This window comes from Chiloscyllium plagiosum, chromosome 4, assembly GCF_004010195.1.
Source record: "Chiloscyllium plagiosum isolate BGI_BamShark_2017 chromosome 4, ASM401019v2, whole genome shotgun sequence".
NCBI lineage: Eukaryota > Metazoa > Chordata > Chondrichthyes > Orectolobiformes > Hemiscylliidae > Chiloscyllium > Chiloscyllium plagiosum.
In genome coordinates, this window is record NC_057713.1 from 58,512,435 (window position 1) to 58,540,043 (window position 27,609).

A 27,609-nucleotide genomic window follows, 5' to 3' on the forward strand; every position below is an offset into this window, starting at 1 on the left:
TACAAGATAATGAGAGGCATAGATAGAGTCGATAGCCAGAGACTATTTCCCAGGGCAGAAATGGCTAACACGAGGGGTCATAGTTTTAAGTTGGTTGGAGGAAAGTATAGAGGGGATGTCAGAGGCAGGTTCTTTACACAGAGAGTTGTGACAGCATGGAATGTATTGCCAGCAGCAGTTTTTGAAGCAAGGTCATTGGGGACATTTAAGAGACTGCTGGACATGCATATGATCACAGAAATTTGAGGATGCATACATGAGGATCAATGGTTGGCATAACATCGTGGGCTGAAGGGCCTGTTCTGTGCTGTACTGTTCTATGTTCTAAGTTCTAATACAGCACTGGATTAACCCTTTGGCCCACCAAGACTGCACTGACACATGATGTTTCCGAAACCAAAACCTTTTGCCTCTATGCAGTCCATATCTATTCATATATCTAGATGTCCAGATGCCTCCTAAATGTTGCTGTTGTATCTGCCTCCACCACCCCTTTGGCAGCGATTTCCAGGCACTTATCATTTTCTGTGTTAAAAAACCTGCCTCTCACATCTCCTTTAAACTTACCCCTCTTACCTTAAACCTATGTCTGCTAGTAATTGACATTTCTACCCTGGGAAGAAGACTCTGAGTATGCATTCTATTCGTACCTCCCATAATTTTGTAAAGTTCTACCAGGTCGCCCCTTCATTCATTTATGTACAACTGAAAACAAACCAAATTTGCCTAATATTTCCTCATAGCTAAATTTATCAAAGAATTTTGGCTCTCAATGTTAAGTCGTAACTATTGATCATAATGTAGAATGCAAGCAAAATAATAATTCACAATTCTGAACTTTAATCTATGTTGTGATTTATAAATGAAAATATGTTCAAAATTTTCTTATAATCTACTCTAGCTTGATCAAACGATTCCTGGTTCAAATAAACCAATCATCAGTTTAACAGTAATGAATTAATATACAAAAGGGAACTTTGTAAACATTTAAAACCTTAAGTATGTAAATATCTTGTCAACACAAGCAAGGGTGGTTCACAAAAAAATTCCATTAAATGGTCACCTTTTTAAAAAAACATTTGTTCGTGGATATTGCTGGCTGGGCCATCTCTTATTGCCCATCCTTAATTGCCCAGAAGAATTTAAGAGTCAACCACATTGTCGTGAGTCTGAAGTCACACGTGGGCAAAACTAAGTAACGACAATAGACTTCCTTCCCTAAAGGACATAAGTGAACCAATTGGGTTTTTTAAGATAATTGATGATGGTTACAAGATCTCCATGAAACAAGCCAGTTATTCCAGAATTTTACTGGATCCAAATTTCGCCATCTGCTATGGTGAGATTCAAACCCATGTCCCCAGAACATTAGTTTGGGATTCTCGATTACTAATCTGGTAACTTTACCACAATGACAGCACTTTCCCATTTTGATAAACCTCATTTTGGTTATTACGGGTGATTGTAATGACAAGTTTCACTGTATCTTATTTGTATTACACAAGCAGTATCAGCATTGGATTCAATGGAGAGTCAAATGCCAGTTAAAGAGGAGCAGAATGTAAAGTACAAAGGACAAAAACAATATTTCAATTTAAACCTAAAACTTAATTCAAGATCTAGAATTCAAATCTATAGACAGCAAACAATGGCATTATGATTTTACTTTTTGCTATGTCTGATTTTCTTATTTAAAGACCATGTTTATCTGCTAACACTTAAGGTGTAACTGTTGTTGACATTTCATTCTTTTTAAAAAGAAATTCAGGAATTTACAATCTTACAGACTCAGCATTGAGTTTAGCAACTTGTGATATTAACCATTGCCTTCACTCTTTCAAATAGCAGGTGCTGGTCATAGTTTTGCTGTTGCAAAGTACAGAGTACCCCTGGTAAATCTTCTGTTTCTTTATTTCTCTTAATATCAACCTCTGTTCACTTATAACACATCCTTTTCATTATTTAATAATTCCTGTGCATTTTATCTGACCACATATATCTCTGCTTTTGTTCTTTCCTCCCAAACCCTTTTCCTCTGATTCAGGATTTATTTATTGTTTTATAATTATTCAGGATGGAGCAGCATCCTTTGCTGGCCAGCACTTATTGCCTGGTTTCCCTTGAGAAGGTGGTGTTGAGCAGCCTTCTTGAATCACTGAAATCCATGTGCCTTAGAAAGACCCACAATGTCATTAGGGAGGGAGTTCCAAGATTTTGACCCAACAACACTGAAGACTGAATGGCTGTTAGTATACAATTTCTGTGAATCCTGTGAATCATCAAGGTTCTGAAACATTAATTGTGTTTCTCTTTCCATTGATGTTGCTAGAACTTCCAGCATTCTCCCTTCAGATTTCCGACAATTCAGTATTGTGCTTTGTTCTTGCTTGTTTCCTTGGTAGCACACTTGCTTCTGAATTAGGAAAGATCATGAGTTCAAGTTAAACTCCAAGGCAATACATAGCACCAAGTCACTTCAGAGCAATGCTCAGAAGTTACTGTCTTGATCAATGCATTATCTTGATGTGATATTAAGCCACAACTTTCTAGTTCAGATATATATAAAAAGTTATCATGGTATTTTTCAAGTAAAAACAAGGAGTTTTTTTCTGATTTCCAAGTCAATATGTATCCTTCAACCAAAATTACCAATACAGTTTAACCAGTCATTATCTAATTATTGCATTGTGGGCTTTGTCACGTGCAAACTAGCAGTTATCTTTGCCTGCACATCCAACACTGACTTCAGAAATATCTCAATGATTGTGCAGTGCTTTAGGATATCCTGAGAATGAGAAAAACAACTTTTCATTTTCTTTTATTGCATTGATTTTTTGATTCTGTTTAATGGCAGTAAACTTGGAGAATTTGATGCTTTGTGACACTCGAAGTAATGGGGTGCTTGATTTTTGTCTGGGAATGCAATGGTTAAAATAATGTTTGAGAAGGATCTGATCCTCAAAATGCTAACCTAATCTTTCTCTTTACATATGCTGGCTGACCTTTAATGTATTTTCATTCGGCTTGCAGATATTTCTATGTCTGTTATTTATATTGACCAATTTTACATGATTATGTCATTGAGTACATAAGTCCATAAACTCAAACCCCATTGCATTCAAAGTATTATTTGTTTGTTTTACAGATGTACTGTGAACATCTTCAGAGAATGGAAAATGCTTTATTTTGGACTGTTCTTCAGGGTTATTGCATTATTAGTATTATTAAGTTATAAAATAATAACTAGCAAATAACGCCATATAAGGGCTGGTAAAATGAGGTAAAACTTTGTAAAAATGTTCTCACAGGGTCAGTGATCACTATACGATGTGCACCAAACATTTTTTTTCTTTTTGCATAATATTTACCTCGAGATTGCTTCAGGCTAATGTCTCAATAATTTCCACTCCTTTTCTCAGGTCTTTAACACAAAGGACTTGACTAATGATCCATGGACAAAATGAAGCATTTGGATTTATTCATTAATCATTCATCTCCAGCTCATTGAAAACTTTAAACTTCCACAAAATTAAGACAGAATACAAACGAGTGCTAAGATGGAGTCAGCTTTTGGAATTCAAAACTATTGACAAGTGATAACAAAGGGCCTAGCGGGCATATGCAAAAACATTACATGTCTACAGAGATTGTTACAACATGTATAAAGTAAAGTTTCAGTGATGAACTGCAGAGTTATTAGTTAGGCCTGAGCAATAGGCAGAAATCTGGAGAAGCGTACAGTCACTGTCAACATCGCCAGTAATTATTCTCTCTTCCAATTAATGGTGACATAGATTAATTATCAGATGAGGCAAAGCCAATTGCAATCAGTCACCCAGAGCTGAAATGAGATTGTTCCTGACAGCAGCATGAAAGTCACCTGTTTCATTGTTATGGATTTGCTGTAAGTAAAAGAAGACAAAGCATGCTGGGAGGTGACTGAGTTGCAGTCCATGGAAGTGTGAAATGGCAAACAGGTGAATGTCCAATTACACTGTTATTTGAACTGCTTGACTTTTCTTGTCTTTGATTACACCATCTTGCTTGCTGTGTTTGTTTGCTGTGTCGTTCTTTGTCTCACAGGAGTCTGCCAAAGATTGTAGAAAAGCAGAGATACGCTGAATGGATTTTGACATCTTTGCCTGTTTACAGTAAAAAAAACTGTCATTAATGAATGCCTATTAAGAAATTAACATCATTATCACATTAAACATATAGAGTTTAAAAAGCACATAATAACTTATTTCTTCGGTTTTTACATCATGGCAGATTTCATGGAGATTCATTATAGCCAAAGCAGAACCGAAAAGACACAATAAATCAAAAGTCTGATAGTTTCTCTGTCTTTTTTGGGTTGGAGTGATTGGAAGATATTTGAGAAAAAAAAGACCTGTGACTAAGTATGTAACCTCATCTTGAAGGTCAGGTAACATGAACCATTTCACAAATGATAGAATTCAAATCTTTATCACAGTATAACTTTGATTTTTCCCCCATTTATTTGCATATTCTAGCTTATAAAATATGTTGCACCATTGAAAAGATCTTGGCTAAAGCATCACTCATTCCAATTTCCTTCCTGTGAAGAACTTCTGTTGAATTCCCATTTGGAGTTTTGATGGTTTCATATTGCAATCAATGTGAAATTACTGAATTTTACATTTTAACTGCAATTTTAATGTATATTTAATATTTTTAATACATTAACCGTAATTTTAATAATTGGTCATATAAAAATTACCATCACTTACAGACAACAAAAAATATATAGTTTGCACTACAACTTGATTTTATTACAACATTACAAACAAGTATGATTATCTGAAAGAAACACAGAGACTGCTGGAGAAACTCAGCAGGTCTGGCAGCATCTGTGGAGAGAGAAACAGAGTTTATATTTTGCATCTGGTATAATTTTTCTTTAGAACTATGATATTATGAGTTGCAGGTCAAAAAATGTTCGACTGCTTGCTTTACATCCAATACTGGATGAGCAAAAATTTCTTGTAACTAATTTTTGAACAAATCAAAGTTATTGTCTGCATTCATCATCACAAACTCCATCACTAGTCACTGATCCCATCCCTCACACTAACAACTCTCTGAGGCCAAACAGATTTTTTTGCAACCTTGGTGCTGTACTTTACCTAAAATGAATTTTCAACTACATTATTTCTTCCCATCATTAAGAACATATAGATTCACTTCCACAACTTTATCTGACTTCATCTCTCTTTCAGTTCATCTGGTGCTGTAACCTTCATTCATGCTTTTGTTAACTTCTGGTTAACCTCTAACAACCTATCCACTGTAAATTTAGTTTCATCCAAATCTGTTGTCCCAATTCTAATATCCACCAAGATCCATCCTCCATCCTGACTTATATTTCCCAGCAGTTAGTTAATGCTTGAATTTAAAATTATCATCCTAAAATCTACCCAAGGTCTCACCTCTTCTTATCGCTGTACTCTCTATCAACCTCACAACCACCCGAGATATTGTGTTCATTTAATTCTAGCTTCTCAAACTTTGACAATTTTTATTGCCCCATCATTCGCAGCTGTGCCTTCAACTATCTAGGTCCTAAAGTCTGGAATCATAGAATAGAATTCCTAGAGTGTGGCAGCAGGCCATTCAGGTGAAAGTGAGGATTGCAGAAGCTGGAGATCAGAGCCAAGAGTGAAGGGCTGGAAAAGGCAGCATCCAAGGAACAGGAGAATTGACATTTCGGGCGAAAGCCCTTCATCAGAAATGAGGCTGGGAGTCTAGGTGGTGAGGACATAAATGGGAGGGGTGTGGGGCTGTGGGGAGGGTAGCTGAGAGTGCGATAGGTGTATGGAGGTGGGGGCAATGGTGATAGTGATAGGGAAGGGTGGAGTGGATTGGCAGGAAGGACGATGGACAGGTAGGACAGGTCATGAGGGCAGTGCCGAGATGGAAGGTTGGATCTGGGGTAAGGTGGGGAAAGGGGAAATGAGGAAACTGGCGAATCCACATTGATGCCATGGGGTTGGAGGGTCCCTAAGTGGAAGATGAGGCATTATCTCTCCAGGTGTCAGGTGGTTAAGGGGTGGCGATGGAGGAGACCCAAGATCTGCATGTCCTTGGCGGAATAGGAGGGGGAGTTGAAGTGTTTGGCCAGGGGGCGGTGGAGTTGGTTGGTCCACCTCATCTTCTGCCTCGGGACCTTCCAACCCCATGGTGGATTTCACCAGTTTCCTTATTTCCCCTCCCCCCACCTTATCCCATATCCAACCTTCCAACTCAGCACCGTCCTCATGACCTATCGTACCTGTTCACCTTCCTTCCCACCTGTCTGCTCCACTCTCCCCTCTGACCCACCTCTCCACTCCCTAGGCTACCAGCCTCATTCCTGATGAAGAGCTTTTGCCCGAAACGTCAATTCTCGTGCTCCTCAGATGCTGCCTGACCTGCTGTGCTTTTCCAGCACTACACACTCAGCAGGCCATTCAGCTCATCGAGTCCACACTGAGTCGCCGAAGAGCATCCACCCAGACTCACCCTCCTACCCTAACCCTGTAACCCGGCATTCCCCGTGGCCAATCCACCTCACCTGTACATCTTTGGACAGTGGGAGGAAACCCACGCAGACACGGGGAGAACATGCAAACTTCACACAGACAGTTGCACACAGGAAATCTCTCTTTAAACCTGTCAGACTCTCCACTGCTCTTTCTTCTTTTAAAGCACTCCTCAAGACTTACCTCTTTAACCAAACCAATTGGTCATCTGCCCTAATATTCCCTTATATGCCATTTTTTTTAATAACACTTTCATTAAATATCTTGGGTTGTTTACTGAGCTGAAGGTAGTACTTAAATACAAGGTATTGTTGAAATATTAATAACGTGGGGTTTGGCCCTTTGTTGTTTGTGTTGCGTTTCTTTTCAGCTATTACTTCATTTCAACAAACAGCACGCATTAGCTAGTCAGGTCACTTTTATAATTGCTAGTTCTGTATTTTCCCATTAGTAAATTTATTCAGAATATGAATATGATCCAGAAATAAAATGCATGCACAATGCACGTTAGGATACCCTCCCTTAGTTTTGTCAGCTTTTTCAAATTTTACCTGTCTTTAAGTTCCCTTGTGTTGCCCACATTGTGGACCTACATTAATGACCTTGACATGGGGACACAAGGACAATTTCAAAATTTGCAACTGAGATAAAACTTGGATGTTTTATGAACTTTGAGGATAGTGATAGACTAAAGGAGGACAGAGACAGGCTGATGAAATGAGGATAAATTGCAGTTGAAATTTGCTGCAAACACTGCAAAGTTATTTATTTTGGTAGGAAGAATTAAGAGAGTAAATTAAAGTGTACAATTCTGAAGAGAGTGCATGAACAGGGACGTGAGCATACATTTCTGCAAACAATTGAAGGTGTCAGGGCAGATTAAGAAGTCAGTTGACAAAGCTTACAGAAATCTGGGCTCTATAAGTTGTGACATGGAGCACAAAAGCAAAGCAGTTATGATAAGTCTGTATAAAACAGAGATGTGACTTCATCTGGAGCGTTGTGTCCAATTTTAAGAAGGATGTGAAGACATTGGACAGCGAACAGAAATGGTTCTAAGAATGAGGAGCTTCAACTAAGGGGAATGTTTTCCTTTGGGAAGGGAAGATTACGAGTAGATTTGTTCAATGTGTTCAAGATCATTATGGGTCTGGACAAAGTAGAAATGATGGACAGAATCTTATAGGGGCCTGAGAGACCCTGAGTGGGCTCTGAAGTGATTTGTGGCAGAATTGGATGAGAAGTCTGGTGAGGCACCTGCTGCACACAGAGTCATCCATGGACATTGGCATCTCATATTTAACAATCTCTCACAATTATCATTATACCTCTTAGGATAGTTAGGAAGCACAGACACACATTGCAGGGCACATTGGCAACTAGCATTGAAAGGTTACTATAAGGACACCTTGTACATTGGGAAAGCACCTAGCTCACAGACTGGACTGAGCTGCATCTCAGGACTTCTTACTTGTTCTCTTAGTGTTTGTATACTTTGTTTCGACACGTGTGTCGTACCATTCATGCCTGTTAGTGCTTTGGTGTTTCAGTTAGAGCCAGAGGCTATTAGTACTGCTGTATTTATTTGCTCTTTTGTGCAGATACACAGACAATCTGCCTTGAGAAAGGAGGGAAAGGTCACCTTGATGAATAGCACTCCGTGAGATCAATCCAACACCTACAGCATATGCCAGCTTCATGCACAGCAAACACATTTATTGGGAAAGTGAGAGGAGACTCATCCTCAATCTAGTCAAGAGAAAGGGAAGCACTGTCAGTCAGGGAGTACTGGTGCCATCAGTCACGGGCAGGATCTGCTCACAGTTAAAGTGCTCGACCCTGGTCAGCTGAATGTTTTGACTATTTGAGTTCAGGGAATCTACCCCAGTACAGTACAGTCATTTTTTTAGAGCCATCACAAGCAATCAGCAGAATTGTGAGCTATTAGATGGGGAGTTGCAAACACCGTAGACAGGGGTCTGGTCAATCACATCTAAGGGCTACTCGCTGAAGTCAGTGAGGGCCTAGGCCACAGATAATCCTAGCAGTCCATCCATTGTTAGTTAAGGAACCTAAAAGAACCAGTCAGGGAATTGCTGCTCAAAAAGGATGGGGATGTCAAGGCCGGGGTATAAAAGCCAACACATTTGCAGAGGTCGGGACAAGAACAGTGACAGGGGTGGGGGGTAGGATCTCAAGGGGCATGTGAGGGTTGGAGAGAACAGTATGGTGGGGGGCACTATTGTTGACACTGACCATTAATGCAACCTACACAGAGACAGTGTAGAGGATTGGAGTGGGCATTGTTTGACCTCAAGAGGTCAAATAGCCTATTCCTGCTCCAAACTTAAACGTTTCTATGAGTAGGCAAGTAGTTATAGTAACACTACATCTATAAGCATATCAAGGGAAAGAGAAAAACCAGCAAAACAGTAGGCCCCATTAGGGACTAAGGGAGCAATCTGTGCATGGAGCCAGGGAATATTGGTAGGGTATTAAATGACTTCTTCACATCTGCCTTCACTCTGGAGAAGAAAGGTACAGGTATAGGATTCAGAAAGAGGGACTATGAGTGTTCTTGAACAGGTTGACACAGGGAGTGACATTTTGGTGGATAATAGTGGACAAATCACCAGGTCCAGATGAATTGTATCCTGTGCTGCTGTGGAAGACAAAGGAAGAAATTACAGGGGCTCTGACCCAATTTTTCAAATTCCTCTCTGGCCACAAGACAGGTGCCAGAGGATTGCAGGACAGCTAAAGTGGTTTCACTTTTCAAAAAGGTGTTAGAGATAAACCAGGGAATTACACATCAGTGAGTGTCATATCAGTGGTAGGGAAACAATTGGAGAACATTCTGAAGGAGAGAATTAATCTCTGTTTAGAAAGCAAGATTTGATCAGGAATAGTCAACATGCCTGTGTCAGAGGGACGTCATGCCGAACAAATTTAATTGCATTTTTTACACAAGTGGTCAGTTGATGTAGTTTATATGAATTTCAGCAAAGCCTTTGACAAGGTTCCACATTAGAGACTGTTAAAGAAGGTGAAAGCAAATGGGATCCAGGATAGCTTGGAATGTTGGATCCAAACAGACAGATTGATCAGATAAGCAGATCTGTGGTAAAAGGAATTTAATCTTGAACAGTGTATAGGATGCACTTTGGAAGAAATAACAAGACAAGGGAATATTCAATGGATGGTTGGACACTAGGAAGTTCAGAAGAATGGAAGGATCGAGGGATGCTTGTTCACAGATGCCTGTAGGCAGGAGGAAGTTTAAAAGGATGGTTAAGAAATTGCACTTGCCTTTATCAGTTACAATTGGAGTTCTGACTGAAGTTCTGATCACTGTAGTGATTGTAACAAAGTTGGCCAGCTGGACCTCACAGAATATGAATTCCCTCATTTGGGCTTCCCAGTTTAAATAAAGGGTGACTTGGTGACAAGACACTGGAGTTATTTTAGTCACTTCCCTATAGAAAAGATGTGATTGCCCTGGAGGGGGTTCAGAGGATATTCACCAGGATGTTGCCTGGGTTGGAGCAGTATAGCTATGAAGACAGGTTGAATAGGCTCAGATCGTTTATTTTGCAATAGAGAAGACTGAGAGAGGACCTGATTGGAATGTATAAAATAATGAGGGGCATGGACTGTGTGTATAGAAAGCAGCTATTCCCTTTAGTTGAAGAGAATGAGAAGGTTTAATTTTAAGGTGAAAGGCAGAAGGTTTAGAGGGTACTGGAGAAAAGATTTCTTCATCCAAAATATGGTGGAAATCCAGAATGCACTATCAGAAGGATGTAGAGGTGGGAAACCTCACAACCTTTTAAAACATTCTTGGATGAGCACTTGAAATGTCATTCATTCAAAGCTATGGGTCAGGTCCTGGAAACTGGGACCAATAAACAATGAAAAATAGAAAATAGGTGCAGGAATAGGCCATTTGGTCCTTCGAGTCAGCACCATCATTCATTATGATCATGGCTGATCATCCAGAATCAGTATCATGTTTCTGCCTTATTCCCATAACTCTTGATTCCACTATCTTTAAGAGCACTATCCATCTCTTTCTTTAAAGTATCTGGAGACTTGGCTTCCACTGTTTTCTGGGGCAGAGCATTCCATATGCCCACTACTCTCTGGATGAAGAAGTTTCTCCTCAATTCTGTTCTAAGTGGCCTACTCCTTATTTTTAAATTGTGTCCTCTGATTCTGGACTCACTCATCAGCAGAAACATGCTTCCTGCCTCCAGAGTGTCCAATACTTTAATAATTTTATACGTCTCAATCAGATCCCCTCTAATCCTTCTAAACTCAAGTGTATTCAAGCCCAGTTGCTCCAATCCTTCAACATGTTAGTCCCGCCATTCTGGGAATTGACCTCGTGAACCTATGCTGCACTCCTTCAATCGCCAGAATGTCCTTCCTCAAATTTGGAGACCAAATCTGCATACAATGCTCCAGGTGCCGTCTCACCAGGGCCCTGTACAGCTGCAGAAGGACCTCTCTGCTCCTATACTCAATTCCTTTTGTTATGAAGGCCAGCATGCCATTAGCTTTCTTCACTGCCTGCTGTTCCTGCATGCTTGCTTTCATTGACTGATGTACAAAAACACCTAGATCTCATTGTACTTCCCCTTTACCTAACTTGACTCCATTTCGATAGTAATCTGCCTTCCTGTTCTTGCCATCAAAGTGGAGAAGCACACACTTATCCACATTAAACTGCATCTGCCATGCATCCGTCCACTCACCTAGCCTGTCCTAGTCACTCTGGATTCTCATAACAGCCTCCTCACATTTTACCCTGCCACCCAGCTTTGTGTCATCAGCAAATTTGCTAATATTACTTTTAATACCTTCATCTATATCATTAATGTATATTGTAAATGGCTGCAGTCCCAGCACCGAACCTTGTGGCACCCCACTAGTCACCACCTGCCATTCTGAAAGGGACCTGTTTATCACTACTCTTTGCTTTCTGTCAGCCAGCCAATTTTCACTCCAAGTCAGTATTTTGTCCCCAATACCATGTGCCCTAATTTTGCTCACTAATGTCCTATGTGGGACTTTATCAAAGGCTTTCTGAAAGTCCAGGTGCACTACATCCACTGGCTCTTCCTTGTCCATCTTCAAAGTTACATCCTCAAATAAATGAAGATTTAGAGTAGTTTTGATGGGAAGAAGGGCCTTACGATTCTATGAATAGTGTCAAGTAGGATGCGGATGGAATCAAACAAGAGGACATCATATGGAATGGAGTAGGTACTTAATGACATTTGGTAAGATAAGGTGAGAAAGCCTATTAGGCCCTGCAATGAGAAATGTTCCAAAAAGCTCAATGCAACTTGCACTTAGCCAAAAAACTGTAAGATTCAACCAAGTCCACCTCCTTCCATTCATGGAAGGACCATGGTAAAAAACTATCATGGCATGAGGAAAAACATTTATGAAGTGACTGCTTACAATCTTGGAGGACTTTCTGAGAGGCAGATTCTTTTCAAGTCTTCAAGAGTGAAATGGTTAATTGTCTTAAAATGAAAAAAATGTCGGGGTATGGTGTGTGTGTGGAACTAGATGATTTGTCCCCTACAAAAAGCCGCAATGGATATAACAGACCAAATGACCTCCTTCTATGCTGTTACAATTGTATCTATTTTATCTATTGATCTGGAAATCTGGGGTTTCTAACCCTACAGCCATAAAATGCTGTGTATGGGCTAAATTTGTTGTTGCTATAGTCAGGATTCCTTTACCTTTGTGGCTGCTGGTCTTCATAGTCTTACCAGACCATAGGGCTGCTCTCTCAATAAAGTGATTTAAACTAAGGACCACCATATCTTAGGCAAGGGGAAGAGGTTGAGAAGGAGAGTCCTTCATGAAATGGGGAATTGAACCCTACACTGTTGGTGTCATACTGCTTTGCATTCAGCCACCTGAGCTAAACGAGTTCCCAGGCTAAATTGGTACTGCTACTCAGTATCAGGAAATCTCATTTTTTTGAGACGCCAGCCAATCACTTCTGGAAGCACCAGAGCTCGAGAGTGGGCTCTCTGGGATTGCAGTAGGCCCATTAAAAAGGCATGCTAAAACCCTGGATCCAGCTAAGCCTGGGGCATGGGTAGTATTTGTCTACTACCCAACCCTTTTGCCCAGATAGTGTGAGTGAGTTCAAGGGCTGTTATGAAGCAGCTGAAATTGGTCATTATGCTGCATTATTAAATATTCCTAACATGTGAACAGTTTCTTTGTATTTAATCCAGTATAATTCTATATTTCTAGACACGCATCAGTTCACAGCCTGATATATCGCTTCACACACCTCATTGCTTTAGTGCAGTCACTTATACTTGCAACGAAACTGGAAAAAATAAATGTTTTATTGATGGTTTTAATACTCAATATTAAAGATCAAACACTGTCTGCAAAATTATTTCAAATACATTCTATCAACAAATCTATAAACTGAACTGTCAAAAGGCCTCAGCTATACTTTTGACAGTGTCACAGAATATAATTTGACCCACTCTGACCCATTTTACAATCTTCATTTGAAAACAGAAAACACAAAATGAATGCAAATTTTCTGATAAGTCTCAGATTTCAAATTTCTGATTCTATAGATCATTAACTTATAAATCTGCACAACTAATATCGAGCCCGTGTGCTCTATGAGAGCTATGCAACATTCAGAAGACCCAGTACGTGTTCATGCACAGCTAAAAAAAAAGCCACAGGAAAGAAAATAAATGTTAGTGTAATAGATTTGTTGTTTATTCATACTTGAAAAGAAAATATTAGCCTATTTAGTAACATAAAAAGAGGTTGTTTCCAAATGCTTTCTCACTCTATCCAACAATGCACCTTGGTATTTGGACTATGTTGAATGCAGGCTCAATGTCTAGTCTACTAAAGTTTTGATCTTAATTGGGCTTTAAAGAGTCAAAACAATTAGCCTTGCTACCCTCAGGTTCTTGTTCTTCCTTCTTGACCATTGTTTATTGTCAGATGTGTAGATGTAAGGTGAAAACAGGACAGGATTAGCTTGGTTTAAATGCCTTTACATAAAATTAGTTGCTGATATTCACCGACACAAGTCACCTATGAAGATGGCCATTTCAATTTGGTACCAGATAATGAATATAAGCTTTACACCATCCAACCCCACCCTCCACACCCCCTTGCAAACAAAGAAGTCAACCCCTTCAATTATTATTAGCTCATTCATGTCAAACTCATCTGTGATCTTGTCATTTAACTGATCGTGTTAATGCAGACTTTATCACTCATCCTAATCCCAATATAAACTGAAGTACTTGAACAAAACAAAAATGAAAAGATAAAAAAAGGAAGTAAATTGTAATTATTTCTAAGTATTTTTAATAAACCTGTTGCTATCCTCTCTTTTAAAAACATTTCAGTAATGTTCTATTATCCATAAGTAATAAGCTTCACCATTTCTATTACTCCACTTCAGATCTTTGTTCTTACAATGCTTTATGGAGGAGTAAATTTATTTGAACAAATGAATTTTTTTTTTGACTGGCATTCTCAGACATTTTTCAACATGGCAGTAAAATGAAAAAAAAATACGTGGGCAGTGAAAACAGCGGGAAATTACAACATGCAATGCATAAGTGGGTTGTAAGATACATTATGTATGGCCATCCAAGTTGGTTCAGCAAACCTTGTCAGGTGCATCTGTGCACTCCAGAACTTTCTTATGAATTTAAAAAGTAGTTTCATGCAATAAAAACTCAGCACAAATTAGACAAGGTAGTCAGTAAGATTTATGATGTCCATTAACACTGTTAGACTTACATAAGGGATTATTGTAACTATTTAAGTGTCAGTGTATTATATCACAAGCATGGCTTCAAGTATTGTTTTTGTGGGTCTTTGGATTGATACCTTAGTTCTGTGCTGATGGTCACATACAATTAGTTCATTCATTAAGTCAAAGTCCTCATTTCTGCGAATGTCATGGACCTCTAAATTAGGTATACGTATCTCTAATAGGTATACATATCTCAGAAATTCACAGACGATACACATGAGAGATTGGTATACTAGTAAATTTTATTTTATTGTTCTGCTAATGGTCTCAACAGAAAATTATGTACAGATTGCTGTGGGGAAAAAACATCTGCAAGAGTTCTAATGTAGTAGTGTTGATCAGGAAATCTGCAGCAGGTAACAGACAAAAATTGACATGATTTTGTATCGTAGACATTAAGGCCAAGGATAAGTATCCACTGGAATTACTGCAAGACTCCTTGTACGAAATGAAAACATTGGGCTGCGTTTTATGCAAGGGGTGCAGGGGTTTACATGACTGGCTCATATCACAGCTGTGTAACTCTGGCAGCGACTGCTGGAACTGTTAAATGTCCTCGAAGATGAGCGCACTAAGCCCAGCCTTACAGGTAAGTCTGGGGTTGCATGAGATCTGGCTGGCTGGCCACTATAAGAAGAAAATTTAGCAGGTTACAGAGAAGGGAAGTAGAGGCAGGTGAGAAGGGAAAGTAGAGGCACCCCAGCATCACAGATTTTAACCAATTCAATTCATTCCTGGCAAGATCAAGAGATGGTTCGGGGAATTGGATACTACTAAGGCTCTGGGCCCTGACAACATCCCAGCAATAGATTTCGAGATGTGTGCTCCAGAATTTACCAAGCCATAAGTCAGGCTATCCATGTACAGCCACAACACTGTCAGCTACCTGACAGTATGGAAAATTAACCAAGTATATTCTTTTCACAGAAAGACAGGACAAATGCAATACGGTCAATTACTGCCCCATAGGTCTACTGTCAATCATCAGTAAAGTGATGAAAAGTGTCATCAACAAAGCAACCAAGCAGCACTTGCTCCACCATAACCGGCTCAGTCACGCTTAGTTTGGGTTTTGCCAGGGCTGCTCAGCTCCTAAACTCATTACAATCTTCGTTCAAATATCGATAGAAGAGTTGAATTTCAGAGGTGAAATGAGAGTAACTGCTCTTGACATCAAGGCTGCATTTAACGGAGTGTGGATCAAGGTGCCCTAGCAAAACTGAGGTCAATGTGAATCGGGGTTGGAGTCATACCTGGCACATAGGAAGATGGTTGTGGTTATTGGAGGTCAGTGATTTCAGCTCCAGGACCTCTGTGAAGGAGTTCCTCAGGATAGTGTTCTCGGCCCAACCATCTTCGGTTGGTTCATCAAAGACCTACCTTTCATCATTAGGTCAGAAGTGGGGATATTTCTAAGATTGCACATTTCTCAGCACCATTCATGACCCCTCAGATATGAACCAGTCCATGCATAAATGCTGTTAGAGCTGGATGATATCCAGGGTTGGGCTGACAAGCGCCAGGCAATGATCAGCTCCAACAAGAAAAAATCTAACCACCATCCCTTGACATATAATGGCATCACCATCACTGAATCTCCGCTTTCTCAACATCCTCGAGGTTACCACTGAATATAAACTGAATTGGACTAACCATACAAGTACTGTGGCTACAATAGCAGGTTAGAGGCTAGATCTCCTGCAGTGAATAACTCATCTCCTGACTCCTCAAAGCCTGTCCCACAATGCGCAAGTCAATAGTGTGATGAAATACTTTTCATTTGCCTGAATTAATGCAGCTTAAACAACACCAAGAAGCTTGACACAATCCAAGATAATACAGCCCGCTTGATTTGTATCACATCCACAAACATTCACACCCTCTCTACTACCGATACTCAGTAACAGATGCGTACCAACTACAAGATGCATGACAGAAATTCACCAAGGCTTCTTAGAGTACACTTCCAAACACACAACTATCATCTAGGACAAGGGTAGCAATACATGGGGACACCACCACCTTCAAGTTGTCCTCCAAGCTACTCACCATCCTGATTTAGAAATATAGCTTCAATCCTTCATTGTCACTGGATCAAAATCCTGAAACTCCCTCCTTAACAGCATTGCGGGTCAACCTTCAGCCCATGGACTGCAATGGTTCACTACCACCTTGGCAAGGACAATTAGGGATGGTCAATAAAAGCTGACCCAGTGAGCGATGCCCACATCCCTTGAATGAAAACAAATTATATTTTTGAGGGTTCAAAGGCCACAATGTGCTTAAGAGGAGGCATTCTGCTTTTGTACTCCTACTTGGTGCAATACTGCAAGGTTTCACTGGCAACTTGTCACTTGATGCCAGCCTACCCTGCCATTGGAAATGCCCCATCAGCAGCAGGAATTGGCTAATTGTTGGGTATCTAAGGGCTCACCCAAGGTAAATAGATCATTTAACGCCTCAGCTGAAGTAGGGAAATACCTATAGGAGCAAATAGGCAACAAACACAACTGCACTGCCACAGCACCAAATATTACACCCTACCAACCTGCATTGGCTATGTTTCTCTTTTCACAGTTGCTGACTGATCTGCTAAGTATTTCCAGCAATTTTTGTTTTTATATCAGATCTCCAGCAACTTCCCTTTTGAATAAAATTCCATAACCAGCTTCCTGGAGTGTCCTTAGACATTCTTGTTCTGTGAAGGTCAATAGTTTCTTCTGTTGTGATACTCATAAGGAATGGAGCTCCTCCATGGTATTTAAGTATACATTATCATGCCTCACCGGGACAGCACGCTGCAAATGAAGTCACACTATTGCCAGAGTAGTCATAACAGTTAAAGATTTTGAAAAGTATGCAAAATTCTTCAATTTATCTGTCGTTATAAATAAGGTTGACAGAAACCATGGACCAAATTTCTGTACTTTCTGTAAGGATTACTATTTATTATAAATAGTTTCTAGCTACAGGTAAACAGTAACATTATTAATTAGAACTCTTAACTCTCTTATAAACATCCACTTACACGTTAAGACAGAAAAAAAATGTTTATGGGCAAAAAGCAGTTCATGGTCCCTTTTCACAGGATTTGCTTAGATAATTTTTGTTCTGATCACAATGCTTCTTCTTGATCTTCCTTCTCTGGACACTTTCACATGTTTACAGGAGGCACAAGCTGATTGGTTCACACTTATATTAATTAAATGAGTTAGAGATTCATTTTATTAGAAATCACAACTTACAGCATCTGCCAAATGAAAAATAAATTGGGTTTCATCAGACTTAAAGTGAGTTTTACTGTAGAGAGACAACTCCTGAGCCAGTAGAGATCCAATAGTTTCTCTCAGGTTACTTGTTTTCAAAATCTGTAGTAATCCTTTAACAATCCTTGATTTTTAAAACAAGTGTTTTCCCATTTAGTCCACAATCAAACATTTAAGAAATTAAAAAAAGACATTGTCTTTACAATGTTTTGTGGTCTTTCATTTTCCTGCCTGCATATCTTCATCCTTGTCTTCTGCAATTACTCTGGAAGCTATGTTATTGGACAAAGAAGTAAGTATTCTACAATTTATTTTACTAAACAATGCTTCTGGTTTTATGTTGTGCAGTTATGTGATTTTCAACAAACATAATATATATCTAAAACCCACATAGGTTGATATATTGCACTAGGTACTGTTAATTAGAATCTAACAGAGAATGAATATATTTAAAAGTTCTAACATATGGATTGCGCAAGAAATTACTGCAATTATAGCGGGGGCCTTTTTTACTGAATTGCGAAAATTGTGGCAATGGACATTTTCTTTGTACTTCTTAAATACAATGAACGAATGGATTACTAGGCTATGAAACTTCAAATAGAATCAAAAGGATTTTTTTTTCTTTTTATACATAAAACTAATCTACAATGCAGAATTCTGGCTCAGATTTAGCTGAAACAATGGTGAAAATTTGAGCCCACCATTTACAGGCTCTCCCATAATCCCACTTTCTTCAGGGCACCAGCACTTACCTCTCTGGCAGCTACTGGGTTGCCCTCTCTTCCTGGTTTGTTTTGGGTGGAGAGGTGTTGGTGGGAAATACTAATCAGGCGTGGTCATTAAATTGACCTGGGCAGATAGCCTGTGGACTTCTGTCAACTTTCTGCTGGCCGTTAAATTTCTCCCTAGTTCATCACCTAAATTCCTTTAATACGAGTTTCTAAATTCTACCTTTTTAAATATTGATCAACACCATTTAATCCTGAAATGCAATTATAATCTACATGGTTTCAGAATTAGGCTCTTCCTAATTTTTTTAGAAACTCTTGCACTTCAAGCAAAATAAATTTTTAAACTACTCTTCTGAGCATTATTCTTTGATAAAGAGTGTTGTATTGGTTGATTTCTTACTTAAAATGAAATTCAATTTAGTTTCTATTAAACATTATATTGTGATGTAGCATAGCATTTCAACCTGCTCCATCCTCTTGGCCCTCCCCACAGTTATACACCTGAGTCTTTTTACTACAGCAAGCTGTTTGCATTATGTTGAAACAGCTGTTCTCTCATACCCATTTATGCTGAAAGGGAATGAGTTGTGAAAAGCCCCATTTCAAACACTGATACAGCTTACTTTTCAAAGAAGGTGAAATTCCTGCCACGTCACAAGCTGAAAGTGAAACCTACATCCAGCAGTGAACTGACTGAAGGCATTTATACTACAACTTTGAATAATTAGCAAGTCCTCTCTCTGACATATAAATAAGTACTGCATCAACAAAGCGGAAGAATTTTAAATGTGAAGCATGCCTTCTTGCTCAGAAATCAGTAGTGTTAGTTTCTGATGGTGCATTCTTGTTATCCATAGTATTGATCTCTGTAATTTAAGAGTGTTCCCATCATTCCTTGACATATAAGTTAAGAAAAGAGCAATTAAAAACAAAAGCTGAGAAACTGAAAGATTCACACATTTGTCATATAATTCAGCATATCCTAATTTAATGAATGTATTGGTGTGATCCAGTGGCAGTCAACGAATTTCAGATCTCTTGGTCTTAATTGTAATGCATTGTTAGACAGTTTTAAAATTATAAACACTGGAGCAAATAATTTTATTCAATAGCTGCAATGCTATATAAGATAGTTAGCACCTGAAAATGTTGACTTCAATCATGAGAAAAGCTCCACCTATCAGGATATAAAGGACTATCCCTGGCATGAGCTAACCACTTGTTACTGGTTCAGTTGCTGTTGTTCTAGTGCTACATTACATAAACAGTGATGTTTATTTAAAATATGGCATGAAGTTTGACAAGAGACTATCATCTACATTTGATGTAACGTAGTTAGCTGTTAAGTGCCGTGTAATAAACCTCCTTAGCTTAACAAGACTCAGTCTCACATATGCTGAAGACTTCATCTGGGCATCCTTCGCCACTTGGTCTCAGTATCTGAGACTTATACCACGAAGAAAGATTGATGGCAATGCATCTAACTAAAGCACTTCAGAGGTACGAATGAACAGTTTCACAACATATACCATGGTAGCAACAAGTGAGTATCATTGTCTCATTTAATATGCTAGCAGTGGTGGGTCTTCTCAAGAAAATCCTCTGTTTTGCAAAACCGCAGCTATTCAAGATAAAATTCCAGTAAGCAATCTGTGAGTGTACCTTTAAATATTCAGTAGCTGAAAGGCAGACTGAGCAAGTCAGCTTCTCTGAAGGCAGCAGAGAAGGCTGCAGAAGCATAAGCTTGCTTGTAGAAGTTCAAAACTGTAGAGATGGTGAAAAAAATCAAAGAAGTTTGTGGACAGCATGGAAGACCCCACTAATTTGCAAGGAGAAAATTTGAATTACAAACTATGGATATAGTGGTCAAATTTGGACACCCAAAGTAAGTTAAGTCCCTTAAAGGAAAGGTGAAAATTCTTACATTAAGAACAAGTTCCAGACTCTGCAGATAAATGTGTGCTTAAATTCTATATTTATTAAAGAAGCATTGGAATAATTGTTTAATATTGTTAGGAAAAGCTGCAAGAAACCTTTGTAAAAATGTTTTAGTTACTTAAATTATAAACAATTTAAGAAAAATGTTAAGTTAGCAATATAATTCAACTAATTAGTGAAAACAGCAAATACAGAAGAGTTTATTAAAAACTAGTTCTGAAATAAAATTGAATTATTGTTGGGTAACCCAGTCTTAAAATCACAAAAACAGCATAATACAGTTTTGTTTAATTTATACAAGTGTGACTCTCATACAGAAGAAGTAGAAAAGACACAAAACATACATATAGTTATAGAATCATACAGCAAAGAAACAGACATTCAGTCCAACCAGCCCATGCCAACCATAATCCCAAACTAAACTAGTTCCATGCCTGCTCCTGGCCCATATCCCTCCAAACTTTTCCTACTCATGTACTTATCCAAATGTCTTTTAAACATTGTAATTGTGCCCGCACACTCCACTTCCTCTGGAAGTTCATCCCACACAAAAAGCATTGTCTGTGTAAAAAAATGTCTTTTTAAAAAAATCTCTCTCCTTTTGTCTTAAAAATGTGCCCCCAAGATTTGAAATCCCCCATTCTAGGGAAAAGCCAAATACGATTAACTCTATCTATACTCCTCATTATTTTACAACTTCTATAACACCAGGGTGTATGTTATAATTTTATTTGAAAATAAAAAGTCGTAGGTTAAGGAGAATGAAACTTTAGCTTTCTGACAGGACAACGCAGGCAGGACACAATTCAAGTTCAAAGGAATGATGGGAACAGTCTTAAATTACAGAGAACTATACTACGGATAACAGGAGTGCGCCATCAGAAACCAACACTACTGATTTCTGAGCAATAAGGCATGCTCTACATTTAGAATTCTTCCACTTTGTTGAAAAACATCAACAAATCTAGAAGTAAAATATTAGCGATCAATGTAGATAAACCCAACCCCAGGAAGAGTTCATAAGTTTCATACGAATGTTCACTGAACCTAACAGTCAAAATATGCCACTTGAGATTAATTATGTTGGTGTCTGACAATTTATCAGAACTATGAGATCAGAAGATATTACAAATTTCACAAGTTTGGATGAATTATTCAGTTTTCTTCCAACACAGACAAATCTTCATATTCTGACCAGAGATGAAATTGTTCTGCTTTATTCTCTTTCTTTCCATACATATGTTGCATATCATCAACCCCTTGCTAATGAGTGAGCGGAAGATCTGGTCACAACTTCTGGTAATGTCACCCTTTCAGCAAGCACTGGTGGGTCTGGTGACAACTTCATAATTTCCCTGAGAGGATGGTCTGCTATATCTATTCCAAAAGTACCCCAAATGAACGTGCGAACTCCCAAAATTAGTCGGAAATGATCTGCATTTGTTACTCAGTAGCCCAATACACCTGTGGTGGCAGCACACTTATGATAGTAATAGTAGCACAAAATTCCATTTCTGACTACTCCAATACTAAGTTAATTGATTCAGCTTAAAGGTTATATAGACTATCCATTACTGTACTATTTATGATTTTTTATAACAAAACGAATATGTTACAAGCATTGTATTTATATACTGTTTACATTTGCTGCATTATGGTTCCCAATGTCTCTGCTTCAAAACTAACAATAATTGGATATTTAATAGCAAATCTACATTTTATAAAAGAAAAATAAATGTAATATAAATAAAATTATGAAAAAGAAATAGGTAATTTTAGAAATATAAACTATATGCGACATATATAACATAATTCACTCAAATGCTTATATTTTGTGGAATCTATGGAATTCACTACCTCGGTGCACAATGGATGCCAGAACATTGATTAAACTTAAGGAGGAGATAGACAGACTTTTAATTAGTAATGGGTTGAAGTGTTATGGGACAGAAAATTAGAGTTGAGGCTGAACTAAGATCAGCCATGATCGTATTGAGCGGTGGCTCAGGCTTGACAGGCTGAATTGCCTACTCCTGCTCCTGTTTCTTATGTTAAGTTCTTACTGCTTCTTTTACATATCCTTTATAGATTCTAGTACAAGAACTCTATTATATCCTGAAAAGGAATTTACAGTCATGTTTCCAGTTTATCACATGAAACATATTTTAAAACGCAGAGATTGAAAATCCAAACAAACTCATAATTTATAAACAAGTCCATGTTCTTTATAATGATACACTAACTTCCTTGCTTAATGTTCTGGTTTTTCAGACTTTTTAAACACCTGATTTAACAAAATTGACAGTGCCTAATTCTACCACACAAAATTAAGCTTTTTTTAAATTGAAAAGAAGTAAAAGAAATTGAATTCAGGTTTGGCTGAGCTATAAAGATATTTTGGCTAAGGCTTACAGAGGTTATGAAAAATGGTTTACTGTGGACGCCAAATTATTAACATAGGTTAACATATGTGAAATATAGAGTCAAGTCTTCTATTAGTTCTTCATAGTCAGCAACATTATGTCTAAAGTAAAGAGCGAATGGTATAGCATTATTTTTCTGACTACCAGGCCAAGCCAGTGTTGGCAATTGAAAGACTAATTTATTGATTTTACACACCAATAAATTCTAATGAGAAATAAAAAAGTACAAAACATTTAAATTGATTTATAAACATTTTTATGCTTTGGAAACAATTGTACTATTCAGCAAAATATAAAAGAGTAGTAAATATAACCATATTGATAATAAATAAAGATTGCTTACTGGAACAAAAAAGATATGCATCATTGATTTAGGTTTATTTCACATCAGCCACAGATTGAACTGTATTAATAAACTATAATGCCTGTCATTAAGTTTTGGTCCATCACATAAATAGTTGGACAAGCACCAAATAGCAATAGATTGTATTCTATCCAATTTCTTTACATTATAACAAAATGTGAAAATATTAATGATTGTAGTGTTGAGTGGTCAGTTCACGAACTTTCATAGTTAGAAATCTGTTTCTCATGATGGAAATATGACTGTTCAACATCTCACTAGGATCTAAGTTAATTCCAGTGGGTTCTGTGAGTTAATTCTGATTTTAATATGGAGACTCTGTGTCATTCACCAGTTTTCAACTTTATCTCCAAAGTCCTCAAATAGCTGAGACAGGAATGTGTCCACTTCCTTCAAATGATCACACGACAAGCTCATACTTGATTATATACTTTGATCAGTTCCTTGATGCTCACCTTATGGAGAATGCTATCTACAAAAAAGATAGTTACAGGTGGATAAAAAGAAAATTGTTTTTTTTTCAATTTTTGTAGGGGTTCAAAACTTCTTGGCAGGTATTGCACAGTGTTAAATGTAGAAACAGTTTTATAAACCTTGGTGAAACTTAAGCACTATTATTATTGTAAATGTTAATTATGAAGGCAGTAATGTAGTGGGGCACTCTGTTGTGCATTCATGCATCAGAATTTTTCAGATAGCTGGATTTCCTGGCCTGTTACTTGAAGAGTCTACATGGAAATCATCTTTGCTGTTTTAATGTGTTCATGGTAAAGGCTTCATGGGCCTTAATTGCTGTGTTCAAGACTTCTGTCCCCACCTGCTGTGAATGTTCCTGTCTTAAAGAGTGACTGGTCGATTCAATTATATCAGCAGCTCTGTTGTCCCTTCAGCATCGGATTTGAGTAGCGGCCATTGGTGGGAATACAGGTAGTCTTGAAGAAAAGCATTTTATGTATGCCAGGTAAATCCAGAGAATCGGCAAGTACAATTTTGTGGTGAGGTACCCTTCAATGAGGATAGAGCCCCATCCACTTTGCCGTATACTAACCAACCCAATGAAAGCTGCAGTGCTAACCACCTAGTATGGATGTCTCCCTGCCCCAGGTAATTCATAAATTCATCATATAAGATAAACCCAAGCATTGCCCCCAGCCCCTGTAAAATGGGGACAGATTGAGAACGATGAGTCAGAAGTGCACAGGTGGTCATTTACTACATTTTACAATTCCTAAACTAGCTCAAGGAAGACCATGAGATTTACCCAGATTCATTTCGTATCAGCTCAGTAGTAATTGGTCTCTAATGCATTTTGGAAATTGACACATTAAGGTATTTCCAATTAGAGTTTGTGCTGCTGAAACAGCAATAAATAATAACTTTAAATGATAAGCGTGTACAAAGTACACCTAGAGTGCCAAAACTGATTTAACTGTGGACTTATATAGTGTTTTTTTCATGGAATGTGAGCATTGTGGACTAAGTTAGCATTTGTTGCTGATTCCTTAGTGCCCTTGATAGGGTAATGGTGGGTTTTCTTCTTAAATTGCTGCAGTTAATCTGGTATAGTGATCTGCACAATGGTATTAGGAAGGGGGTTTCTGGGATTTTGATTCAGTGACAGTGAAGGAATGGCAATATAGTTCCAAGTCAGGATGGCATGTGGCTTGGAGGGGAACATGCAAATGATGGTGACTGCATGCACCTGCTGCCTTTGTACTTCTAGGTGGCAGTGATCATGGGCTTGGAAAATACAGTTAAAGGAGTTTTGCTGAGTTACTGCAGTGCATTTTTAGGTGAATATGCTGTTAATTTGGGGAGTAAATGTTTAAGATAGTGGATTGGGTGCTGACCAAGTGGACTGCTTTGTTTCAAACTGTGTCAAGCTTTTTAAATATTGTTGGAATTGGACTCATCCAGCAAATGGAGAATGCATTTGATGTACAGACATTGGGAGTCAGGAAACAACTTTGATCCTCATCTCATAATTTTCAGCATTTGACCTGCTCTTGTAGCCACTGAATTTATGTGGACATTTCAGTTCTGGTCAATTGTAACTTTCCATCAGTATAGAAGGCAAAAGTCTATATCACACTCATAGAGAAAGAACACTAAATTAAAAGGCACTAACTGGACAGCGATTGATCTTACCCAGAATCAAGGACTCCAGGAGTGGAATTCCCATTTGCTGAAAAGTGCCAGTCAATTAAAGACTGGCAGCTGTGCTGAGTGGCAGAGACATTGAGAAAATGATGGTTGCTCCTGTATGACATTGATCTGAGGCTTCGGATTGTTACTCGATCCTAGACACAGGTGAGTGTTGGTTGGAGGTGGAGTCACAGGGTTGAGATCGTGAAAGAAGGGGATGATGGATTGAGTTGGCAGCAAGGGATGGAATGGTGGTACGCCAACCAAGTGCTGGCTCTGTGGAAGGAACCCATAAAGGTCTCAATTGGCAATAGGGTGAGAAATGCACTTTTTCATGATTTTCTTAAGTGGGATGGAATTGATAAGTGTGGCGCTGGAAAATCTGCACCCACACCTTCCCCTCACCTCTGTCCAAGGCCCTAACGGATCATTTCAAATCCAGCAGTGACTTTCCTGCACTTCCACTCATCTCACCTACTGCATCTGTTGCTCTCAATGTGGTCTCCTGTAGATTGGGCAGACAGGACACTAACTTGTGAAGTGGTTCAGGGAACATCTCTGGGACGCATACACCAAACAACCCCACCACCCTGTGGCCAATCACTTTAAATCCCCTCTCTAACTCCGCCAAGGACATGCAAGTCCTGGGCCTCCTCCACTGCCAATCAAAACCCACCCGCCAACTGCAGGATGAACACGTCATCTTCTGCCTTGGGACCCTCCAACCATAAGGCATCAACATCGACTTCACTAGTATCAAAATCTCCCCTCCCCCCATCCAATCTTCCAACCCGGTACGATCCTCTTGATCAGTCCTACATGTCCATTTTCCTTCTCACCTATCTGCTCCACTCTTCCCACCAACCTATCATAATTACCATCCAACTGCACCTATCACCTTCTCACTCACCTTCCTCCTAGTTCCACCCCCACCCTACTATTTATCTCTCAGCCCCCTTCCCCTCCACATTCTTCATGAAGGGCTTATGCCCGAATCATCTACTCTCCTGCTCATTGAATGCTTCCTGACCTGCTGTGCTCTTCCAATGCCACACTTTTCAACTCTGACTCTCCAGCGCCTGTAGTCCTCACTTTCTCCTTAAATGGGATGGAGTCATGATGGCAACAGGGACGCTGCCTGCTACCCTCCTGCCCGATTAAACCAACCTGCAGTTGGCGGGTGGGTTTTGATTGGCAGTGGAGGAGGCCCAGGACTTGCTATGGGGGATGGTATTAAATTCTGTCCTCAGTCAACTCATCGTGATGGTATTCCTACTCATATACAGAAAGGCAGATCATGAAAGACTTCATCGACAGCAAAAGATGTTAATATCTAAAATTATATTTTAGTTTATTGCAAAAATACCTGTGATAGCTTAAAACTGTTTGAAATTTCCTTTTGAAATAAAGAAATATGTATTGTAGTTTCTACAAGGTTGCATGAAGTCTTGCTTTGATGAGAACAAGAAGAAATTTGAATTGTTGCTTTCATAAAATATTTCATGGAACGAAGCTTTTGATTTCAAACAATTGAACTTTTTAGTATTAGAATTGGAAATTTAGTTAATAATAAGAAAAAGTATATTTACATTAAACATTTTGTAGATTCAGACAAATTTTAAGTTGAAAAATGAGAGGAATCTGGACATCCTGGAGACAGGATATTCTTGGGTTGACGGGACTGTAAGATGGTAAAATCTGTCTGCTTATTAGTTTCACCTTGATTTGTTTAATAAATTACCACCAGGAGACCTCAAAAAAGTATACTACAAATGCATTTTTTATTGTTTATACCATATACTACAAATTGTTTTATCATCCTTGTTTTGAAATATCATTATACATCACTTTGTGGCATCCCTCCAAGAATCTTAATTGCATTTTTAAACAATCTATCATAGATAAAACACTTGGGATCTTCAGTCATTTTCAACCAGAGCAAGAAATGAAAAATATTAGCTGAAAGTCCAAAGCATTGGTCACAGATCTTTCTACTGGCACCATTGATAACAGGATCATATGAAAGACATCACTATTAGTCTCATATTATTTTATTTTGCAGAGGACATTTAAAACTGTTTCTGAAAGACAATGCCTGATACAGACTAGTAGGTCAAAGTTAGTGAAAGCAAGAATGAATATAAATAGAGGATAATGCACTGGTAGCAGTGCATTACTGATTTTATTTCATAAGTGTGAAAGACCCATCATTTACAAGTACTGCAAGCACAAGTGAATTATGAGCTCTTTCTTATGAGAAAACTAAGTCCATTTAAGCTCCACCATCAGCGGAGTGTTCTATTTATTAGTAATAAATTATTATTTTTAACCCTAAACTGTTGCTACATATGAACACT

At 38.5% G+C, this 27,609-nt stretch overlaps 1 protein-coding gene across 3 annotated transcripts in view; it reads right to left on the bottom strand.

Annotated features, from left to right (window-relative positions):
- Positions 1-3,450: 3,450 nt before the first annotated feature.
- LOC122549069 (coiled-coil domain-containing protein 178) overlaps positions 3,451-27,609 on the bottom strand; it is a 388,456-nt gene continuing 364,297 nt past the window's right edge. For all 3 annotated transcript variants that reach the window (XM_043688277.1, XM_043688275.1, XM_043688278.1), the window contains one exon: positions 3,451-4,142. In XM_043688277.1, the coding sequence (XP_043544212.1) occupies positions 3,990-4,142 (153 nt within the window). In that variant the 3' untranslated portion in view covers positions 3,451-3,989. The remainder of the gene's footprint in view (positions 4,143-27,609) is intronic.